The 22,306-nt window shown below is 47.7% G+C and overlaps 1 protein-coding gene across 1 annotated transcript; it reads left to right on the forward strand.

The window, feature by feature from the left end:
- The first annotated feature begins 207 nt into the window (after positions 1-207).
- EBPL (EBP like) lies at positions 208-22,120 on the forward strand. The gene is made up of 4 exons (XM_030564684.1): positions 208-398; positions 14,808-14,877; positions 17,129-17,267; positions 21,315-22,120. The coding sequence occupies exons 1-4, from the start codon at positions 213-215 to the stop codon at positions 21,553-21,555; spliced, it is 636 nt and encodes a 211-aa protein (XP_030420544.1). The 5' UTR covers positions 208-212; the 3' UTR covers positions 21,556-22,120.
- The last annotated feature ends 186 nt before the right edge of the window (positions 22,121-22,306 follow it).

Below are 22,306 nucleotides of genomic sequence, written 5' to 3' on the forward strand. Positions count from 1 at the left end.
GTTTGCCGCAGGGGGGCCGGGCCCAGCCCCCACCTCTCTGCCGGGGGCTGCCGCAGGCTGGCAGCGTGTCGTCTCCCCCCCCGCCCCCCCCCGTGCCCGGAAGTGCCGCAGGGGGCCCGGGGCCCGCCCCCTGTCCCTGGCGGTGCCCGCTCTGTGGCTGCGCTGGGCTGCGGGGGTGGGAGTCGCTGCCGTGGCCGCCAGGTGAGCGCGGCATGGCCGGGCGCGGGGCCGCAGCTCCCCCGCTGCTGAGCGCGGCGGCGGCGGGCTCGTTGGCGGTGTGCGCGGCGCAGCTGGGCCTGGCCTGGGCGCTGGGCCGGAGGCTGGGCGGGCGCTGTGCCGCGGCGGATCGCTGGGTGCTGGGCTGGCTCTGCTACGACGTGCTGGTGCATTGCACGCTGGTGAGTGCGGGCCGGGGCAGCCCGCGCGGGGCACGGCTCAGGGAGGGAGGCAATGGCCCGGCCCATGGTGGAGTGGCGGGAGAGGAAGGGAGGCTGTTCTGGGCTATGGGGCTGGGAAGAAAAGGGGGCGCTGCTGTGAGGAATCTGGGGCACGTGGCTTTCCTACCGCAGCCCAACACAGGCGGGTATGAACCATGCCCAGCCTGAGGCATTTTGCCAGAAGTACTCGCCCCCCCACCCACCAAAACACCGCTGCCCTCCGCGTGGTAATTACACCCCCGTGTCTCCGCTTCAGTGGCAGACTACTCTCCTTTTGCAGACACTGCCTCCCACTACACTGGTCTACAATTTTTGAGAAGTCGTCTGCTTCAGAGATAAAATGTGCTATTTATTATGTATTTGATGTGCTGAATTCAAATATGACAATTAAAACAACTGATTGGCTACTGTTTCTAAGATATTTAAGTTTTTACATTTTATGTCTATGTATATTGGGTAGATAGAGTTTTAATCATAAATTGTAAACCTAGGTCTTTTCATGTGTTTATGGTTGCTTTACATGATAATATTTCACCTGTCCTGTTTATGTAACACTTTAAAAATCAGCAAAAGGGTTATATAAATAAAATTTATTATGAAACAAAAGGCAAAAAACTATTATGTACATAGTTTAGTCCTATTCAATGTCTATTTGGCGCTTCTTGGCTTGTCTCTTGTATTCATTAAACGTAGCATCTCTTGTCACTGTCCAGCAATAGTCTGCAAGCATTGATGGGCTCCATTTGCCCTGACAGCCTGTAGTCTGGAGCGCAACAGCTCTGCCTTACTCTTGGGTAGTTCCAAATCCCTGCCAAGGTCATTCAGTTCACTTTGTGTTATGAGGTGTGGTTCAGAGGAGGAGGATGGGAGAAAATGCGGGTCTTGTGACATTGATGGTTCAGGACCAGAAGTTTCATCCTCTTCCTCTTCTTCGTCTGACTCAAGTGAGAATGATTCTGGTGCATTAGGAACCGGCAGTCCTTCTCCGTGGGGTACTGGGCGTATAGCTGATGGAATGTTTGGATAATGCACAGTTCACTTTTTCTTCTTTGACACACCTTTCCCAACTGGAGGCACCATGCAAAAGTAACAATTGCTGGTATGATCTGTTGGCTTTCTCCAAATCATTGGCACTGCAAAAGGCACAGATTTCCTTTTCCTGTTCAATCACTGGCGAAGATTTGTTGCACAAGTGTTGCAGGTGTGAGGCCCACCTCTTGTCCTGATCTCCAATTTTGCAGCCAAAAGAAAGGTGATAGGCTTTCTTAACCATAGTGGTTAGACTGCGCTTTTGTGATGCAAAAGTCACTTCACCACAGACATAGCAGAAGTTATCTGCATTGTTCACACAAGTACGAGGCATCTCTGCTCACTTTGGCTAAACAGAAATGTGTCCCTTTGCAAAATCAAACACTGACAAATAAGAGAGCTCAACACTGTATGATTTCTAGAGCTGATATAGGGCAATTTGTTCAGCAGAGTGATGTAAACTTCGTTATGATTGCATCATCCATGACTTCTAGGAATAACATGATGCAATTCATATCCTGTATGACGCAATACCAGCTTCAGATTGCATCCTTCATTGTTTTGCCTAAAAAGCAAGTACTATCCAAACCCAGTCATAGATTTACTCATAGATCCAGTCAAAGATGTATTTTAGTCATTTCTGGTTTAAATTGAGATCCCTTCCCTTTATAACTCACTTATCCTCCACCGTTCCCAAGTCAAGGGTCATATATACTGACCCAATAGCATATCTTGAAAACTAGAGCCAATCAACAATTTTAAGCATCATTTTCGTTCTCAGTGACCCAGAATTAGTAAAGTTGGACTACATTTATTTCAAAAGCATTTTGGCTGTAGAGCAGTGCTATTACACCTCAGTTCTGGCTGTTCAATATTTCAGCCACCCGCAGACACAGGCAGTAACTCCAGCTGTCAGAGGGCTGGTTCCTACTTTATAAATGGCCACGGCCCTATAAATCTGACTACCTTGGGCAAGAGTTTGGAGACACCATGGTTTGCTGCTGGTCTTACAAGTCCTGTCTGTTGAGTCACTCAGATATGCTGAGGCGTCAGGTAAGATATGATCAGTTTTACATTTTTAAATACTTCATTCTTCAGAAGCCAAGTCAATGTGCCCACTCAACAAGCTGCACCCACCATACTGGACAGGTGCATGGGGGAAAACTTGCTGCAATCTTTTCTTCACAAGAAAATTAAAAACACCTAGTGGTGGTCAAACTTGTAGGCTGTCTCATCTTGTTAAGGCTTTGTAGCTGCTCTATCAGTTTCAAGTCAAAGTCAGAATGACTTCGATATTTGGTTAGACAAACTTACTGAGAATTCTGTTTTTCTCCCAGTTCTTCCACAGAAAGATTACTGCTTCACTTGATATTACAGAGAAATCCTAACTCTTGCTGAAATTTAGAGGGTAGCTGAAAACACTCAAGTGAGATCAGTTCTTGTGTCCAGCCAAGCACTGGAAAAACCACTGTGTGTTTGAGATTTGTACCATGTATGTCTTTCGTAATCAACCAGCCTTTCACCTGTCTCAGGAAATCAGAATGTTATATTCAGCTCTTTTATCGTGCCTGGGACATCAGCCAAAACACATACAATCCGTTCCTCTGTGCTTCTGTAACACATCATGATTTGCATCACTAAGTCCTGAGACAGACCCAGGAATCCAAGCATTGTGCAATATCTTACAGGCATAGGCGGCAGGTTATATATGTTTGCGGTGCTCGGGCTCCAGGAATATTCAGGGCTGGGGGCCCTGCTCCAGCAATATTTGGAGCTGGGTCTCTCCCCCGGCCCTGCCTGGATCTGGCCCCAGCCACGGCCCCTGTGGGTCTCCCCCCACCGCCGCGTCCCTGCCTGCTCGTGCTGCCAGAGAACGGCTCCCGGCAGAACTGCTGTCTGCTGCCCCAGGGTCCTAGCGCCAGCCATCCACTAATGGCAAGGCAGGCTGCCCTTACCTTGCCCTTCTGCCTTAGCCCTGAGCCTCTCCAACGCCCCAAACCCCTCATCCCCAGCCAGAGCTCTCATCCCTCTGCACCCTGATCCTCTGCCCCAGCCAGAGCCCTCATCCCCCTGCACCCTAATCCGCATCCCCAGCCAGAATCCTCATCCCCCTGCACCCTGATTCTCTGTCCCAGCCAGAACTCTCATCCCCTTGCACCCTAATCCTCATCCCCAGCCAGAACCCTCATCCCCCTGCACCCTGATCCTCTGTCCCAGCCCTGAGCCCCCTGCAGCACGAACCCCTCATCCTCAGCCCCAACCCTCATTCCCCTACACCCTGAGCCTCTGCCCCAGCTCTGAGCCCCCCCACGTCATGAACCCCTCATTCTCAGCCCCAACCCTCATTCCCCTGCAGCCTGATCCTCTGCCCCAGCGTGCACCACCTTCCCCTTCCTACACCCCCACCCCCAGCCGAGCCTGCACCCAGACTCCATCGTAAAGCATGCACCCTTCACCCCCTCCTGCACACCCACCCCCTGCCCCAGCCCAGAGCCTGCACCCAGCACCCAAACTCCCTCCCAGAGCCTGCACCCCTCACCTCTTCCTACACCCCCACCACCAGCCCAGAGCCTGCACCCCTCCCTACACTCCCACCACCAGCCCAGAGCCTGCACCCAAACTCCATCCCAAAGCCTTCAGCCCTCACTCCCTTCTGCACACCCACCCCCAGCCCGGAGCCTGCACCCAAACTCCTTCCCAAAGCCTGCACCCCTCCTGCACCCTAATGCCCAGCCCAGGACTTGCACCCCAGACATCCCCCCTGAAACTCTGCCCAGAGCCGTAGGCAGGTGGAGGAGGAGTTTGAGAGGGTGGGGGGGGCGGGTTCTGCTCACCACCAAAATTGCTACAAATTTGCCTCCCATGCTTACAGGTAATGGGTCACTTCAACAAATGCATCTTGCCCATAGCACATAATTATGTCCTGATTTTCAAAAGTCTCGCTGACTTCAGTGAGAGCGGAAGTTGCTCATTACCTTTGAAAATCAGGCCGCGAATGTGCAGGGCAACACTCCATTTAATACTGTGGACAAATTTTATAGAGAATTCAAACTTGGTTGATATCAATATTTTACACATCTTTAACAAAGCGTCCTGAAAACTTTTCAGCTGATAGTCAGTTGCTTTCACAGAACTCCACCTGCCATCCTACTAGTTCCAGAAAGTGGCTTTGATCTCATGGCAACACGCTCCTTTAAGATTTGCTAGTGATATATTGAGGAAGTGCACAGATTGTAATGATTGAGCAATTTCCAAGGAATGTTACTCATCACTGTCAACGGGGTTCAAATTATGAGCAGGCACATGGGACATAAACATCTGAAAAATGTTTGTTTATGTAAGCCTGCATTGCATCTTTCAGTGCTCCCCTACAGCCTGTACTGGGGGCCATGAGATTGGGCACTGCTCTGCCCCTCTCCTTTCTTCCCCATAACCTGATGATGTTAGTGCCCATCCCTTCTTTCCATTTGCTGAGAGCTGAACTACTGCATGGAAGAGGTAGTAAGTGGAAGCCGGCAGTCTTCTCTGAGTTCCACCTATCCTGTTCTAGGCTATGTTTTCTAGGTATCTGAGTGCCTTCCACATTAATTAGATTGGCAATAACATAGTTCCTAGTGGACTTCATAGAATCTCTTTCTCTCTCTCTCTCTCTCTCCTTTTTGGGGGTTATAGAAATTTCTGCTTGTGGAGACAGTTGTTGTTCTGAATATAGATTCAGAGATTCCAAGGCCAACAGGGACCATGGTGATCATCTAGTCTGACCTCCTGTATAACACAGGCCATAAAATTTTCCCCAAATAAACCCTAGAGCATATCTTTTAGAAGAACGTACATTTAAACATGGTCAGTGATGGAGAATCCACCATGACCTTTGGTAAATGGTTCACGTGGTTAATTACTCCCACCATTAAAAATGTATACCTTATTTCTAGTCTGAATTTGTCTATCTTAAACTTACAACCATTGGATCATGTTATCCCTTTCCCTGATAGATCCCATTATTATATATTTGTTCCCCAGGAAGATACTTACAGTCCTCCCTTAACCATCTCTTTGTTAACCTCAACAGATTGAGTTCTTTGAGTCTATCGCTATTTAAGACATGTTTTGTAATCCTTCTTGTGGCTCTTCTCTGAACCTTCTCCAATTTATCAGCATCCTTCTTGAATTGTGAGCGCCAGAACTGGACATGCTATTCCAGTAGCTGTCGCACCAGTGCTAAATACAGAGTTAAAATATCTCTCTACTCCTGCTTGAGATTTCCTTGTTTATTCATCCCAGAATCACATTATGTCACCTACAGAAACTCTTTTCTATTCCTTCATTGTCTAGGAAGCATATCTTCAGCCCTCTCAAAAACCCCAGTCAAACAGATGTCTCTTGCTGTATGACCAAAAAGTCATCAAATTTGTCCTTGTTTGAACCAAGGTGAGGAGCAAGCTCCAAAGTCCAGGAGCCCTCACAGAGAATGCCCTGCCAGCCTCCCCCACCGTTATAACAAAGGAGATCTCAGCTTGAGCAGCTCTCCTGATAGCAGCTGTGATAGCATGGCAGAGGGAGAGAGGTGATCCCTCGGATAGGGCAGTCCCACCACTTAGAGCTTTATGGGTCTGTAAGCCGGTCGTGTCAGGGCTCGTCCCTCTCAGGCGCGGCGGGGAGCCAGGGCGCCTCCTAGCACGCTGCAGTCCGGGTAGCCTTAACCCCTCCGCAGGTGTTGAGGGGATACAGGGTCTGCAAACAAGGTAGAGCCCCGGCCCTCTAGCCGAGGTCGGGGCTCTCAAAGTAAATAAGCCCCAGCCCTTGGACAGGGCGGGCAGTAACAGTTCAGGATCAGGCCTCTAGCAGGGGCTGAGCAAACACAGTATCAGCCCAGGCCCTTGGCAGGGTGGGGCAGCAGCAGTTCAAGCTCAGACCTCTAGCAGAGACTGAGGGCTTGTCTACATCAGAAAGTTGCAGCGCTGGTGAGGGAGTTACAGCGCTGCAACTTTGAGAGTGTCCACATCTGCAGGGCACCACCAGCGCTGCAACTCCCTGTTTGCAGCGCTGGCCGTACTCCCGTTTTGTCTCGGGTGTAGAGGATCCAGCGCTGGTGATCCAGCGCTGGTAATGCAATGTAGACACTCACCAGCGCTTTTCTTGACCTCCGTGGAAGGAGGAAGCCTCTGGTAATCAAGCTGGTTTCCTTTCCCGGTTTGCTCTCTCGGTCCCGGAGCCAGCCAGCAAACCGCGGGGAAGGAGACCTGCTTGCTCGGGGTTCCGGGACCGAGAGAGCAAACCGGGAACGCCGCGGTTTGCTCTCTCGGTCCCGGAGCCAGCCAGCAAACCGCGGGAAGGAGACCTGCTTGCTCGGGGTTCCGGGACCGAGAGAGCAAACCGGGAACGCCGCGGTTTGCTCTCTCGGTCCCGGAGCCAGCCAGCAAACCGCGGGGAAGGAGACCTGCTTGCTCGGGGTTCCGGGACCGAGAGAGCAAACCGCGGCGTTCCCGGTTTGCTCTCTCGGTCCCGGAACCCCGAGCAAGCAGGTCTCCTTCCCCGCGGTTTGCTGGCTGGCTCCGGGACCGAGAGAGCAAACCGCGGCGTTCCCGGTTTGCTCTCTCGGTCCCGGAACCCCGAGCAAGCAGGTCTCCTTCCCCGCGGTTTGCTGGCTGGCTCCGGGACCGAGAGAGCAAACCGCGGCGTTCCCGGTTTGCTCTCTCGGTCCCGGAACCCCGAGCAAGCAGGTCTCCTTCCCCGCGGTTTGCTGGCTGGCTCCGGGACCGAGAGAGCAAACCGCGGCGTTCCCGGTTTGCTCTCTCGGTCCCGGAACCCCGAGCAAGCAGGTCTCCTTCCCCGCGGTTTGCTGGCTGGCTCCGGGACCGAGAGAGCAAACCGCGGCGTTCCCGGTTTGCTCTCTCGGTCCCGGAACCCCGAGCAAGCAGGTCTCCTTCCCCGCGGTTTGCTGGCTGGCTCCGGGACCGAGAGAGCAAACCGCGGCGTTCCCGGTTTGCTCTCTCGGTCCCGGAACCCCGAGCAAGCAGGTCTCCTTCCCCGCGGTTTGCTGGCTGGCTCCGGGACCGAGAGAGCAAACCGCGGCGTTCCCGGTTTGCTCTCTCGGTCCCGGAACCCCGAGCAAGCAGGTCTCCTTCCCCGCGGTTTGCTGGCTGGCTCCGGGACCGAGAGAGCAAACCGCGGCGTTCCCGGTTTGCTCTCTCGGTCCCGGAACCCCGAGCAAGCAGGTCTCCTTCCCCGCGGTTTGCTGGCTGGCTCCGGGACCGAGAGAGCAAACCGCGGCGTTCCCGGTTTGCTCTCTCGGTCCCGGAACCCCCCTTGAAGCCGCCCAACAGCGCTGCAGTGTGGCCACATCTAACACCACTTGCAGCGCTGGTTGCTGTAAGTGTGGCCACTCTGCAGCGCTGGCCCTATACAGCTGTACTAATACAGCTGTAACAACCAGCGCTGCAAAATTTTAGATGTAGACATGGCCTGAGCAAACACAGTATCAGCCCGGGCCCTTGGCAGGGCGGGGCAGTAGCAGTTCAAGCTCAGACCTCTAGCAGGGGCTGAGCAAACACAGTATCAGCCCGGGCCCTTGGCTCGGGCGGGGCACCAAACACAAGTCTAGTTAGCTCTGGCCCTCTGGGTCAGGACAGAGCAGTGGCAAAGTCAAAGGGGGCCCAGCCCTTGGTTCGGGCGGGGCACCAAACACAAGTCTAGTTAGCTCTGGCCCTCTGGATCAGGGCAGAGCAGTGGCAAGAGGCGGGAAGAGGGGGAGTCTGCCACCCGGTTACGGGTGGCAGGGGGAACGCAGGCCCTCCCACTCCACTGCGTTCCAGCCCAGGGCCCTAGCAGCGGTCAAGACCCGCTGCGGTCAGTGGGGTCCTGGCCGCAACACACTGACATGGGTTCAGGCTCTTCAGGAGCCAAACCAGGGTTGGCTACCCCCGGGCCACTTCCAACCTCCCCCTCTCCGGGTACCTGGTCCTTGCCAGCGTCGTCTGGGGGGTCCCAGACCATGGGCTCCTCCGGGTACCGGTCGTGGGGAAGCTCAGGCCACTCCTCGGAGCATTGGGTACACGGCAGGTCAGGCCGACGTTCCTCTGGGTACCGGATCTGAGGCAAGTCCAGCCGGCGCTCCTCCGGGTAATGGGCGCGGGGCAGGTCAGGCCAGCGCTCCTCTGGGTAGTGGGCGCGGGGCAGGCTGGGCCCGGCGGGAGCCCGGGCACCAGCGTCCATCCTCTCCGGCAGCCTGCGCCCAACTGAGCGCTGGGGCCGGGCTTTTATACTTCCTGTCCCGTCCCTTGACTTCCGGGGGGCGGGGACAGGCAGTGCTGGCTCCGCCCACTGAGGCACCTGCTCTGGCTCGTCCCTCTCAGGCGCAGCGGGGAGCCAGGGCGCCTCCTTACAGGGTCATAACCAACATCTTAAACTTCAATCAGAGGCCAATTGGCAGCCAACACAGATCCTGGATCACTGGTATCATGCTCCCAGTGTGAAATCCCGTTCAGTGAGTGAGCTGTTGCATTTTGAACCTGTTTCAGGGTACGGCTACACTTGAAATTTCAAAGCACTACCGTGGCAGCGCTTTGAAGTGTGAGTGTGGTCGGAGCGCCAGTGCTGGGAGAGAGCAGCGCTGCACGTAAACCACATCCCTTACGGGTGTAGCTTGCAGTGCTGGGAGCCGCGCTTCCAGCGCTGCGGCACTGATTACACTGAGGTTTTACAGCGCTGTATCTTGCAGCGCTCATGGGGGTGTTTTTTCACACCCCTGAGTGCGAAAGTTGCAGCGCTGTAAAGTGCCAGTGTAGCCAAGGCCTCAGTCTCCAAATGGTTTTCAGGTGTAGCGCCACATAGAGTACAATGCAATAGTCTAATCTTGAGGTAGCAAAATCCTGGATAACAGTTACAAAGTCTGCATCCAAAAGGACAGGTCAGAACCTCCTAGCAAGTCACAAATGGCAAAAAGCTGCCTGAGTTACTGCTGTAATGCTGTTGACATACAGCAGCTTGGGGGGTGTCTAAAAGCATCCCTAAACTGTGAATCCTATTCCCTAAAAGGACCGCTTTTATGCGTACAAAAGTTTTCATGCTCATTCAATGCTTGGCATCTCTGCTGAAGGTGTAATTTGTGATGGTTTTTGGGTTAGGTAACAGATTAAGGTTCCTTGCTCATTCCCTGTAGTCCTCCAAACAGCAAACTGATTTGTAATAACTTTCAATTCCTTGCTGACCTGGGTTAGAGTCAAACCAAGGGCCTACAGGTGAAAGGTTCCCTATTTCATTAGTAATTCCTTGAATTGTCTCATTCCTCTTTCTTCTGCCCCCTCAGAGCATCTCCACCTTCTTGGACTGTTTTATCAGCTGCCGCTAGGGTTTGAGCTTATCGACATTCAAATAAAAACCTAAAGATAAATTTGATTAGATCTTCATAAAAAGAACAGGAGTACTTGTGGCACCTTAGAGACTAACAAATTTATTTGGGCATAAGCTTTAGTGAGCTAAAACCCACTTCATCAGATGCATGGAGTGGAAAATGCAGTAGGAAGATATATATACAGAGAACATGAAAAGATGGGGGTTGCCATACCAACTCTAAGGAGACTAATCAATTAAGATGGGCTATTATGAGCAGGAGGAAAAAAACATTTGTAGTGATGATCAGGATGGCCCATTTCAAACAGTTGACAAGAAGATGTGAGTAACAGTAGGGGGGGAAATTAGCATAGGGAAATAGTTTTTGACCCCAGCTGTGCAGAACACAGTACAATCCACAGCCTCAGGAACAACTCTGATATAATCAAAAAGGCTAACAAAGGAGGTGCTGATACAGGCTAACATGGCTACCACGCCTAGATCATCTTAGTGATCGCTGCTTCTCAGCTCAGTGCTGTCACATAGTGGCAGTCCTTAAGAGCTGCAGCGAATTAAGTCTTTGGATGGCACATAATCAACGTTCTTGCCCATTGTGTCTGAATGGAGATGGTACTGCGTGAGATGCATTGGCAGGAATGGTAAGTAAACTGTTTGATATATATGGCCTGGATCCTGGCTGATCTGATGCTAAAGCACACTGCTGGTGTGAGAAGCCACCTGTCTTCTTGTATGGTATGTCTATCTGTCATGTCCAACGATGATGTCCTAGCATCTTGTGTCTTCTTGTATGGTAGCTCAGGCCCTGAATTCCTTCCCTCATCTCTCCCAACAAAAAATCAGTCTGTTCACTAGGGTCGTGCATTTAAAATGCAGGTCATATTTCAGTGTTACTAGAAGTTTAATATTGAGATCAGGTGTTTTTTCATTGATTTTGTTTCACAAAAAATCTAGTTGCAGCATATAAATGAAATATACCACAAGTGAAATGGCTAGATCTGTTTTAATGAGGTCTGATGACAAAGTGGGCAGTGGTTGTTGTTTTGGGGTGTATATATACCATCCTGCTTCTGAAGGGATTAATGTGGGCCTGAAAGGCCAATTAACCCACCACATGCGTCTGACAAAGTGGGTATTCACCCACGAAAGCTTATGCTCCAATACATCTGTTAGTCTATAAGGTGCCACAGGACTCTTTGTCGCTTTTTACAGATCCAGACTAACTTGGCTACCCCTCTGATACTTAACCCACCTTGTTGCACCTAGAGGCTGGGCCAGTGTTAATTAAAGCCCAGCTGAAGGAGGAGTTGAGTGATGACTATAAAGAAAGGGAGTCTGAAGCAGAAGGGGGCCATAGGGAGAAACTCTCTGGAACTAGGGTAAAGGAGGAAGCCCAGGGAGAAAGTTGGCCCTGGGATCCTTTCCTAAGTAGAGAAGTCTGGTAGGAGAGACACAGAGCAGTATGGAAGGTGGAACAGGCTGCAGTGGTATGCAACCCTGATAAAAGGGCAAGGTGTGGCAGGTGAGAGAAACCTGGCAGGTGTACGATGGAGGAACAGAGCAAGGGGAATTTGAGACATGAAAGACCAAGACTGAGGAGGGCAGAAATTGGTTTAAGTTTTGGAGTGGGATTTATTGGGGATTCCAGGGGAGACCCTTGCAAGTCCTGGCTTCGAAGAAAGGGTGAACTTAGAGAGGCCGTGGAAGAGACCTGCTGACAGGCTACCTGCTAACAGGAAGTCCAGGGAGGCAGCAGAAGGGAGTCGCTCGATGGAGCAGACCTTGCCTGGAATCCACTGTAGCGGGGCGGCTGGGGTTCCCCTACCAGCCACTGGTGAGGTGACAGCAGGGCCAGCTCTAGCCATTTCGCCGCCCCAAGCACAGTGGCATGCCACAGGGGGCTCTCTGCCGCTCGCCAGTTCTGCGTCTCTGGTGGACTCCTGCAGACGTGGCTGCGGAGGGTCCGCTGGTCCCGCGGCTCCGGTGGACCTCCCGCAGGCGTGCCTGCGGCTGCTCCACCAGAGCCGCGGGACCAGCGGACCCTCCACAGGCATGCCTGCGGGAGGTCCACCGGAGCAACCTGCCGCCCTCCCGGCAAGCGGCAGAGCGCCCCCCCGCAGCATGCCGCCCCAAGCGCGCTTGACGTGCTGGGGCCTGGAGCCGACCCTGGGTGACAGGAAGCCCCTGAGATGGGGATAAGCTCAACTGAGAACCCTGAGAGGAAGGTGTGAGGACCATGGGGCTGAAAACCTTTTGAAGGATTATTGTTGGATTCTCTATAACCCCACAAGGGGTAGAACTAAAATGTGAACTTGCCAGAGGCCCAAGATGCGAGAAGAGGCAGATCGCCACAGGACTGGAGCAACCATCAACTGGAAATCCTAGAGGTGAAAGAGCAGCTATGCTATGCCCAGCCACAAGGGGATGCACCAGCAGTGAGCCAACCTTTCTCTTGTTGTCCTTTTCAGTTCTAATAATTTTATGACTGCTTGAGTTTTGGAATGTGACTTAGCAATACTAAAATATCACTAACATATAATTAGAAAAAATATTTAGCCATGTGGGTTTTAAAAATATTAGAAGGGCGGGGCTGTAGCTTACTAATATATGCACAAGGGACTAATAATGCTTCATTTTAAGTAGAACAGTTTGCTTGATCGGTTTTCATAATTGGCCCAATATCTGCTTTAAAACATTTACAAGAGTATCCCTCTGTTTTTCTGGATTCCTTTTTCAAAATACAGTTTATTCTGTGTTCTTGTTCAGTTTTGCTAATGAAGGTGCAGCTGCTGCACAGAATTGTATTTAAAGAACAGAGGTCCCTGAGAATAGGAACCTCAGGTTGGGGGGCACTTTACCATGTCATCAGGAGTTAAAGACCAGGTTTGTAAACGTTACTGACAGGATTTCTTATCATAAAGACTAAATTAAACAATCTAATCTAGGAATTTATATGGCCTCCATTACTGTAGTACCTGAGCACCTCATCTGAGAGTCAGTCAAAAACATACTTAATGATAGATTTGAAATATAATCAAATTATGCAAAAAAAACCTCCTTTGTTAAAGCTGAGAGTAGAATGATGAGAGTTTTGTGCTTTTCCAACAATAGTAATTCAGCCATATTGTACATGTTGCGTTTTTGTCTTTGCTGTTGGGTACGTGGGTTTCCCTTTGCTGTTTTCCTGCTTGTTATGTTCAATATGGATGGACAGAAGACTGGCCATGGAGAGTCAGGGAGTGCTTCTTTGCCTTAGATTTGATGACTTCCTGTTCTTTTGCCAGCTCCTGTGACTTTCTCTTCCTGCCTTTCCCTCTCTGCAGCAGGTGTGTGAAGAACAGTTGCTGATGCAGTTTTGCCTCTGCCTACCACATATCATTCACTCCTCATTCCTTGCAAAGGGATGGAAAAATACTGGGCAAAGCAGTTGGGAGGTCAGGTTGGGGCCAGGGCCCAGAATGGAAAATTGTGTATCATTGTCATGATTGAGTTACAAATCTAGTACATCTTTCCAAATCTGCCATGATGCAACCATATATGTTTATGGGTTTTTTTTTTGTTTTTGTTTGTTTTTTAAAAGTCCTAATGAGGGACTCTATCACCTCTAAAAAAAACTTTCTTTAATCCAGCCCAGGTTGTAATTCCCTAAAGCTGTTCTCATATGAAGGTATTCAGTGCCTTCTGAATGTAGAATGAACTGGTGCTCTCACTGCAGTTCCTAGTGGACAAATATCACAAAAATGAACACCTCTTAGAGAAATGAAGATAAATGAATTATCCTATGCTATCTAGAGGTGATCCCTCCAGAACAGCGTTGCAGAGTGCTGGTACAGCTCTGCAATAAAGCCTGCTCATCTGGTGCCTGGGCTGTACTGCTCTGGGCAGAAATAGACACTGTCATCCCGCAGGGCTGCCAACCTGGGACTTTGCCCAATGCTACACTTGACAGAACAGTTCCCTCTTGTCTCTTATTGGTGTTCTCTCCAGAGGGGCTGACATGGCGTTCCCTGTTCTTGTCATCGGTATAATCCCCCGCAACTCCAGAGCTTTTTATATAAATACATTGGGTACTAGTCCTTGGCACTGGATTTAGCTCTCACCAGAATTGATTATTCTTAGAATTTACTCATGGGGTAACCTTTTTTTAAATTTTAACTAGAGCGAGGTCAGGCAGTAATTCGTACCTTTCATGCTGTTAGTGCAAGGATAGAATTGAAAACAATTTTATATTTAGAGGGAGATTTCACAGGCTGTTTGTCTTTCTTTGCTATCAGTCTTTGATTCTCATGCATTCTTATGCTCTGTAACTGTCCTTTCTCCAACTCCCTTTCACTTCCCTATCACTGTTCTTCTCACAAGCTTTTCCTGGCTTACTATGAAGCATTCCTGGCTAACAGTTAACCATCTCTCCTCCTTTTGGTACCACGGCACTCCCGTCAGAGCTCTCTTCCTTCCCTCACCAACTGAATGCTTGTGGAATACTTTGATGTTTTCTGACTGAAGGTGTGATATAAGTGCAAAATTATATTATAGTTGACTCTGGATTTTGGGAAAGTGGGTTTTGTAGCCTGTTCAAATGTTTAAGTTTAAATATCTTGGTTCTCATGTCAGATTTGTTGCACACCCACAATGTGTTTGCATAGGGGGCTTATGCATATGAGGGAAATGGAAAAGAAGTGTGGAGAGTAGACCAAAAATAATATAGTTGACACTTTACAGCTCAGAATGGTCTTTTTTTTTTAAATGGCTGGGTCTCAGGCACTACAAGATTACTTGAATGCATGCTGGTTGATTGTATAAAATGCGTTGGAAGGCATGTCCAGTATGTGGCACTGCTGAGGTGTTTACACACGGGATTTCTATAGTTATTAATAATTTCCTTATCTAATCTGTGACATTCCTAGAATGTCCTACACCATATTGTGAGTGCTAATATGGATGTTGTCTTGCTTCAGTGAAATTAGAACCTATTTCTGCTTTGTTTTCCCCCCTTAGGAGGGCCCTTTTGTGTACCTGTCTTTAATAGGAACAGTGGCAGAGTCAGACAACATATTTGCCTCTCTGTGTAAGTATCATTTTCATTTTATGATGGCAGGAGTACTTTTCAGGTGTAGGGGGATTGGGTGTGGTGGCACAAGGAACCGTAGTATGCATATGCAGCCCCAACAGACACTGATAGTCAAAGATTCCAATTTCATGTGCATGGGGTGTATGCACAGTACGAGTGGAATTCATGTGAACAGTCACTCAAAGAAGAAGAGTTGTTCATTATTATGTAGAGGAAAAGCTTTGAGGAATCAGAGTCTCCTGGTAGTTTATATCCAACCATTTGATTTACTTTATGCCCCGATGGTGGTCTGGGGGAATATCCCGTTCAATCCAAATCATCTGTTCCCAAAAACGAAACCCAGCAACCACTCTGCCTTTGAGAAAGTAAGGAGGAAAACCCAGCATTACTAAGGTTTAATGTGATTATACAATAGCTTGTGAGTTTCCTCTGCAGTAAGTTTATGCTGCTTGTGATGACATGTGAGTGGCTAAAAACGCACTGCTGGAGCATCTTTGAAAAGACTAATGTTTAGGCTGATGCATTGCTTTGTTAATTTAATGAAGAGAGCAACATAATTCTGATTTCATATCCCTTCCCTCCATGATGAAGTCTAAAGCTGACATTTTGGGAACTTAATACATCTAATTTTCTTGATATTTGTTCTTACTGTAAAGAAGACTTGTTAGTTAAAATGCAGCATCTGTGACCCTTATATCATAATAGGGCTACAGAACAAAACGACAACTTCAGTTTTTAACCTTTTGTTTCTTTTGATAAAGGCCCTGATCCTGTCATCTTTGTGCACCCAAAATGCATTGCTTAGAATGGGAGTCTGGGTGCACAGAGAGTGCAGGATGGAGTTTATATGCAGGGTGAGACAGAAAGGACTATGATAATTTTCTTTTCAAAACCCTTTACGCTTGGGGCATCTGTACTATACTTCAAAACAATCCCAAATATGGTTGTGTCTTTTCAATGCTATTTTTGCAGACACCAGTCCACATTGTTAATAAACATACTATAGCATGAACTGATAAAACTGAATAATTTGTCTTTGGGCTGCAGAAATTAACACAAACCTCTACATCAAACAGCATTAGTGAACTGTTCTGTCATTCTAACTCAATACAGACTGTCGCTTAAGGACAGCTTGACTCACTTGACTTTTGTTTCTTTAAAGGTTGTTCTCTTCCCTTCATGATGCCAAAGTGTGTTATGTCATTAAATATTGAATCCTATTTATTGAATATCTTATCCATTAGGACAGTTTTTTATTAGAAACTTCTGCATCTATCCACCTAGGTATTTCTGTGGCCTTCATCACCAGAGTATAAGAGAATCTGTCCCTTCAACTCTAGAAGAAATTATTTCTGTCAATTATGATAACTGGCTCTGTAGACAAATGTGTGCAGTCCATTTGCAGTTACTGCCTTATTTAAATAGGGTGACCAGACATCCCAACATTTAGGTGTTTGTCCCATGTCTCAACCGATGTTTGGTCGGGACGCAATTTGTTCTGATATTTCGCGGCACTCTTTTTTTTGTTTGTTTGTTTGTTTTGCACCACTCCCTCTCCCCCCATGTGTCCCGATATTTTCTTCCTCCCATCTGATCACCCTATATTTAAATGTTGGTTCCTTGTGGACATAAACTAGGAAATGAGTCCAATCTATCCCTCATTTAATATAGCTAGTAGGGCTGCGGGTGTAACTGAGATCAGAATTTGGCTGTCCTTAGCCTGGAGCACTGTAAAATATAAGGCTAATTTTAAGGTGTTGGGGGGAAATAGCTGAGTTCTAGAAACAAATCTCCAGGATTTGTCTAACCACCATTATACCCAGTGATTAACAAGCTTTTTCATTTTCCTCATATGTACTTTAGGAATAAAGACAGCACAAGAAAAGTCTCTTTCTAGATTTGTGGGGTATTTTCTCTATAGAAGTTACTTGATGAACATGGACGCCTACATTCAGGGAAAAATTTCCTTTGAAAGAAATAGAAAATCTATATAATCTGTCACTTTAGCAAACAAACAGTGGTAACCTTATTTCTGAAGCATCTGGATGCTCACCTCAAACATGCTTTCATAAAGTAAAATTTTTAGTCACCTGAGTCCACTGGGTGCGTAGGTGCTTTTGAAAATGTTACGCATAATCTTCCATCAGTGCAGGGGAGCAGTATTGTCTGTTCTCCCACCCACGATGGAGTTGTTATCTTTAATTGATTATACCAGTAGTGGAATTAACTGTCATGTTTCATTTTTTAGGGAAAGAATATGGAAGAGCAGATGCAAGGTGGCTTTATTCTGATCCAACCATTGTGTCTCTGGAAATACTAACTGTTGTTTTGGATGGCCTTCTAGCACTGATTCTCATTTATGCTATTATCAAAGATAAGTACTACAGGTAAGTCCTATTAGAAATCGAATAATTACTTGGTGCAAAGTACATGAATGGAACAGGTTCTTCTCTCAGTATTTTGGCTGGGAAAAATTGTGTATTGTAGAAAACTAGGATCTGAAGTAACACTTGGGCTGTTGGGCTGCCTTCAAGCTGCAGAAGACACAGCAGAGTATTATGAGAGATTACATTTGACTATACAGCTTTGTGTGCTGTGCAAAAAGTTGCTTAATCTGTTTCCAGCGCGTATTTCAAAGGCAATTGTAACAGTGAGCAACCATGTCCTACTCACTTGAAGGTCACTTTATATAACCTGAGCCTCCACTCCAACGCTGTAGCACCTGCAAGGGTAGAGCCTGCAGCCCCTAGATGAGTCCCTTTTGCTGATTTGGGATGATTGCAGGACAGCTACCGCCACCTGATACCTCCTTGAGAGAAGAGGCTCTTTCACTCCTAGGAACATGCAGGCAGCAATTGTAACTCCCTGATCAACAAAGAGATCCTAATTATAGTGTCATTTAAACAATGTTCTGACTTAAAAAAGAAGGCATTTACTTTTAGTCCCATGTGGACACAGCTAGAGGAAAGTATCAAAACTTACGCTACTAAGATGAAGGATGCATAATTACATTCTTACTTGCTATTATCAGTATCTCCATTCATAGCTGTTCCTTGAAGCTACTTGCTAATGGTACCCTGAAAGTCAATGATCCTTGTTCTAAGAGGAGATTATCTACTTTTTGAAGGGAAACCCAGGCCTTTGGTCTTTCCAAATACTATCATCTCCTGCATGGGTACCTAGATCTATTAGTTTCACTATACTTTGGCTTGGGGTATATGCAGTCTTGTTTTTCTTAGGTTCCCTTGTTGGGGTCTTCTGGTGGTTTTTCTTCGAGTGCTGGTCCCTGTGTGTATTCCACATGGGGGTACACATGCACTCCATGCTCCTGAGACTGGAGAATTGGCAATTAGTGTCCGTTGGTCCACTCCTGTGCCCTGGCATTCCTCATGCTCAGTACCCAGGGTATAAGGTGAGGTGTGGCTTGATGGCCTCCTCAGTTCCTTCTGACTATTACATGGCCTGAGCTGGAATCCTCTGTGTCCGAAGCAGCTTCATCATCTTACTTGTAAACGTATTGTAAATAGTTGTTAGAATTTTACTGTTTTTAGTGCTTTTCTAGTAGCTTTTTAGTTAGAATAGAGTAGTTTTTCCCCACCGTAGAGACCCTTCCTGATCCCCTCCCTATCCCCAGGAGAAGGTCTGTGCCCAGAGTTCTAGGGTTTAAGAACTCTCTCTCTGGCCCATATCCCTTCTCTGCCAGCGCCAATTATCCATGCTGTCCTTACTGCTTGGGGAGGCTCACATCTCTGCCACGTTCAGCTTCTGCTGCTCCTTCCCTATCCAAACCCAAAAGGGAGGAGAGCTTCAGCTGAGGATGCACCTCATGGAGAAAGCCAGGAGAGACCCCAGTGAGATCCAGGCTGAAAGGACCATCTTGTACATCAGCCTCAACCAGCGAGCAGCATCCCTTAGAGCACGATCTCTGGAGCAGAGGCCTGGTCTGTAAAGCCTAAGGACTCATTGTCTCAGGCCTCTCATTAAACTAAGACAGCAAAGAGTCCTGTGGCACCTTATAGACTAACAGACGTATTGGAGCATAAGCTTTCGGGGGTGGATACCCACTTCGTCAGATGCATGTCTAAACTAAGGGGCACTCTCACAAACACAAAACCAGATCCACTTCCAGGTCTGCTCACAAAAGAAAGGATCCCTCCTTGACTCCTTCCAAATTGGGTGAGTCTTCCGACTCAGGTCCTAAAGACTTAGGCCAGCTTAGACCTCTCAGCCATAAAGGATAAGGTGCGCAACTCTGGTGCCAATTGGCAAGCTGCAGAATCACATCATACTCTGTGATGTACTTCCCTAGTGCATAACACTCTGGTAGACAATCTCAGCAGACGCTGCTCCACAGATCACGAGTGGGAGATTCACAGTTCAGTCCTAAACTAAACCTTCACTCAGTGAGGAATGTCATCCTGGGACCTGTTCGCTTCCCAGACAAACAAGAAGGTCAAACTGTACTGCTCCAGAGCAGTACTAGCTCAGGACTTCTATCATGGACAGAACATCTGAGGTATGCCTTTCCTCCCATTCCACTGCTCCTCAGGTTCTGGGGGAATTTTACCATGAGAATACATAACTCATTTTTATTGCACCCAACTGGCCCAGACAATTTTAGTTTCTGAACCTCCTGAGTGTCAACCCACTCTCCCATCATCATTCAATCCTTCCCACTTCTGCTAACTCAGGAGAACCAGTTATTTCCAGACACAGCAGGTGTTCCTGCTATTCCACACTACCTTCCCATTCTGAAGATGTCGGGCCTTTCTGTCAGCTTGCTTCAGATCCACCTAGCAGCGGTCAGTACCTTCCACCCTTTGGTAAAGGGCTAATCTAGTTTTACTCACCTGATAAGAACCAGATTCTTGAAGGGTCTCTCTAGGACCTTCCTACCGGTAGTGCAGCACCACAATGGGACCTCGATCTCATTCTCTTACTAATTACCAGAATACTCTTTGAACCGTTCACTACATGCTCAATGTCCCATCTGTCTATGACGGTTGCCTTCTCTGTCGCTGTCACGACAGCCAGGAGGGTGAGTGAACTGGCAGCACTCATGTCCAACCTGCCACACACCATATTCCATAAGGAAATGGCTTCCCTTTGCCCAGAATTCACCCCGAAGGTAGTCTCTGACTTTCACATCAATCAATAAGTTCACTTACTGGTATTCTTTCCAAAACCCTATGCTTCCAATGAGGAGAGGAGGCTTTTCCCCCCCTCCATGTCAGATGAGCTTTAGGTTTTACCTACAAAGAACAGAACCAATTAGAAGAAATCCTGGACTTATTCATCCTTGTAGCAGAGCGATGATGGGGACAAATGTTATAGGCTCAAAAAGCTGTCTAAGTGGATCTCTGGCTGCATCATCTTCGCTATCAGTTAGCCCAGCTCCCTCCCCCAGATGAGATGAAGGCCCATTCCACTAGACCACAGGCAACCTCAGTGGCATCCCTTTGAGAAGTACCTCTACTGGACATTTATAGGGCGGCTACCGGGTGTTCCATCTACACCTTCACAAAAGATTACACTTTAGTCCAAGCCTGTTCCACAGATGCAGCCATTGGGACAGTGATATTACAGGTCTCTGTACTGCCCACATTCCTGCACCTCCCTCCTGTTTAAATACTGCTTACCAGTCATAGCCACCCACACGTGGAATACGTATAGGGACCAGCATTCGAAGACAACGACATGGAGGTTACTTATATCAAACCTCCGATTACAGGTGCTTGGTCCTGATCTGTTTGTATTCCACCACCTGCCCTCCACCCCATCTGCTTCACATCACATCTGGGTTTGTGGTAAAGAAGGAACTAGAGAAATGGTCAGTCTTCACCTCCCCTTATACCTTTGGTACTGAGCACAAGAAACACCAGAGTGCAGAGGCGGACAATGAATGCTATTTGCCAGTTTTCCTGTCTCAGGCACATGGACTGCATGCTTACCTCCATGTGGAATACAGATAAAGATCACACATCTTGAAGAACCTCCAGGTACAGGTAGGTAACCTCCATTTTCTTCTTAAAGTCTTGTCATATTGAAAATTATTTGGATAAGAAAATAAATAATGGGTTCGTGTATGTTTATATACATACACAGGCACCTTGAACTAGGTATCGCACTATTGCAAAACTTCTGTTTGCCAGTCAGTCCGTCCTGTCTACCGACACATTCAGCAGAGAACCTGGTTACCACACGGCTATGTCCTGGCATGTTAATCACCAGACGATTGGCTATTCTGGGCTGGGTTTCATGATTTTTTTTTTTCTGGGGGATGGGGGGGGGGGGAACTTCAAAGGTCTCGTTTTTGTTCTGCATCAAAACTAAAATTTCAAAACCTTGAAAATTGTGTGAAACGGAATGGTTTTCTGGACAACACAAATTTTTATTGCAGTTGCCTAATTTTTGTTTCTTCTTCCTCTTTACAGGCATTTCATACAGATTACATTGTGTGTTTGTGAATTATATGGTGGGTGGATGACATTCTGCCCAGACTGGCTCATTGGAAGTCCTAACCTAAACACCAGTAACTGGCTTTATCTGTGGGTCTACCTGGTATTTTTTAATGGCATATGGATAGTGTTACCTGGACTTTTATTGTGGCAGTCCTGGTTAGGACTTAAGCAAATGCATCATGAAAAATCAAATACCAGAAAGAAGATTAGATAAGCCCACTTCGTTAACTGAGAGATTGTAAATTGTGAGTGTAAGCAGCAGCATTGTTTTTGCAGAGATGCAATCAACTGTTCATCTTTGTAGCTCACATGTAAATTTTGTTGTAGGACATTGTATTTCAGGCTGATCCTTTCTTAAGAGGAGGAAAATAATGTACTTAATCAATGAAGTATATAAAAGTACTCAAACCAATTGCCATATTACTACACTGCATACAATAATAAACAATATATTTATAACAAAGTGGCATGCAGATATTTTTCTTTTCTTCCCTCCTCAAAAGAAAAATGTTCTTATCCCACCGGAATCCTTGAACCACCTGAAGCAAGCAAGCAAGCAAGCAGTGAAATACTCAAGGTGGCTTTACATCCTGATTCCACAGCCCTGTTCACCCTTCAATCTCTAAGTATCATCAAAGTCCAGAGTTTCATTTATATCTGAAGCACATTGTTTCTCAAACATCAGGACTCTTAGCAACAAATTTTGACTTACATGGAAAAGTATTAGTAATGCAATCTGTCTACTTAAGGTATTAAATTTGAATGAGAACTTGCTGCTTTATCTGTGCCTCAGGAGAGGGTTATGATAAATGCCGTCCGTCTTTCCTTCCCTGCTCTCCCCATACTTCTAAAAATGTCCATCTCACTATTTAAACAAACTTGTCTGACTCCAGGGATGTATTTGCTTCTGAGTATTGAGTCTGCATATATGACTTTACGTTGGATTAAACATTTCAGGTGTTGGT

This window comes from Gopherus evgoodei, chromosome 1 (assembly GCF_007399415.2).
Source record: "Gopherus evgoodei ecotype Sinaloan lineage chromosome 1, rGopEvg1_v1.p, whole genome shotgun sequence".
NCBI lineage: Eukaryota > Metazoa > Chordata > Testudines > Testudinidae > Gopherus > Gopherus evgoodei.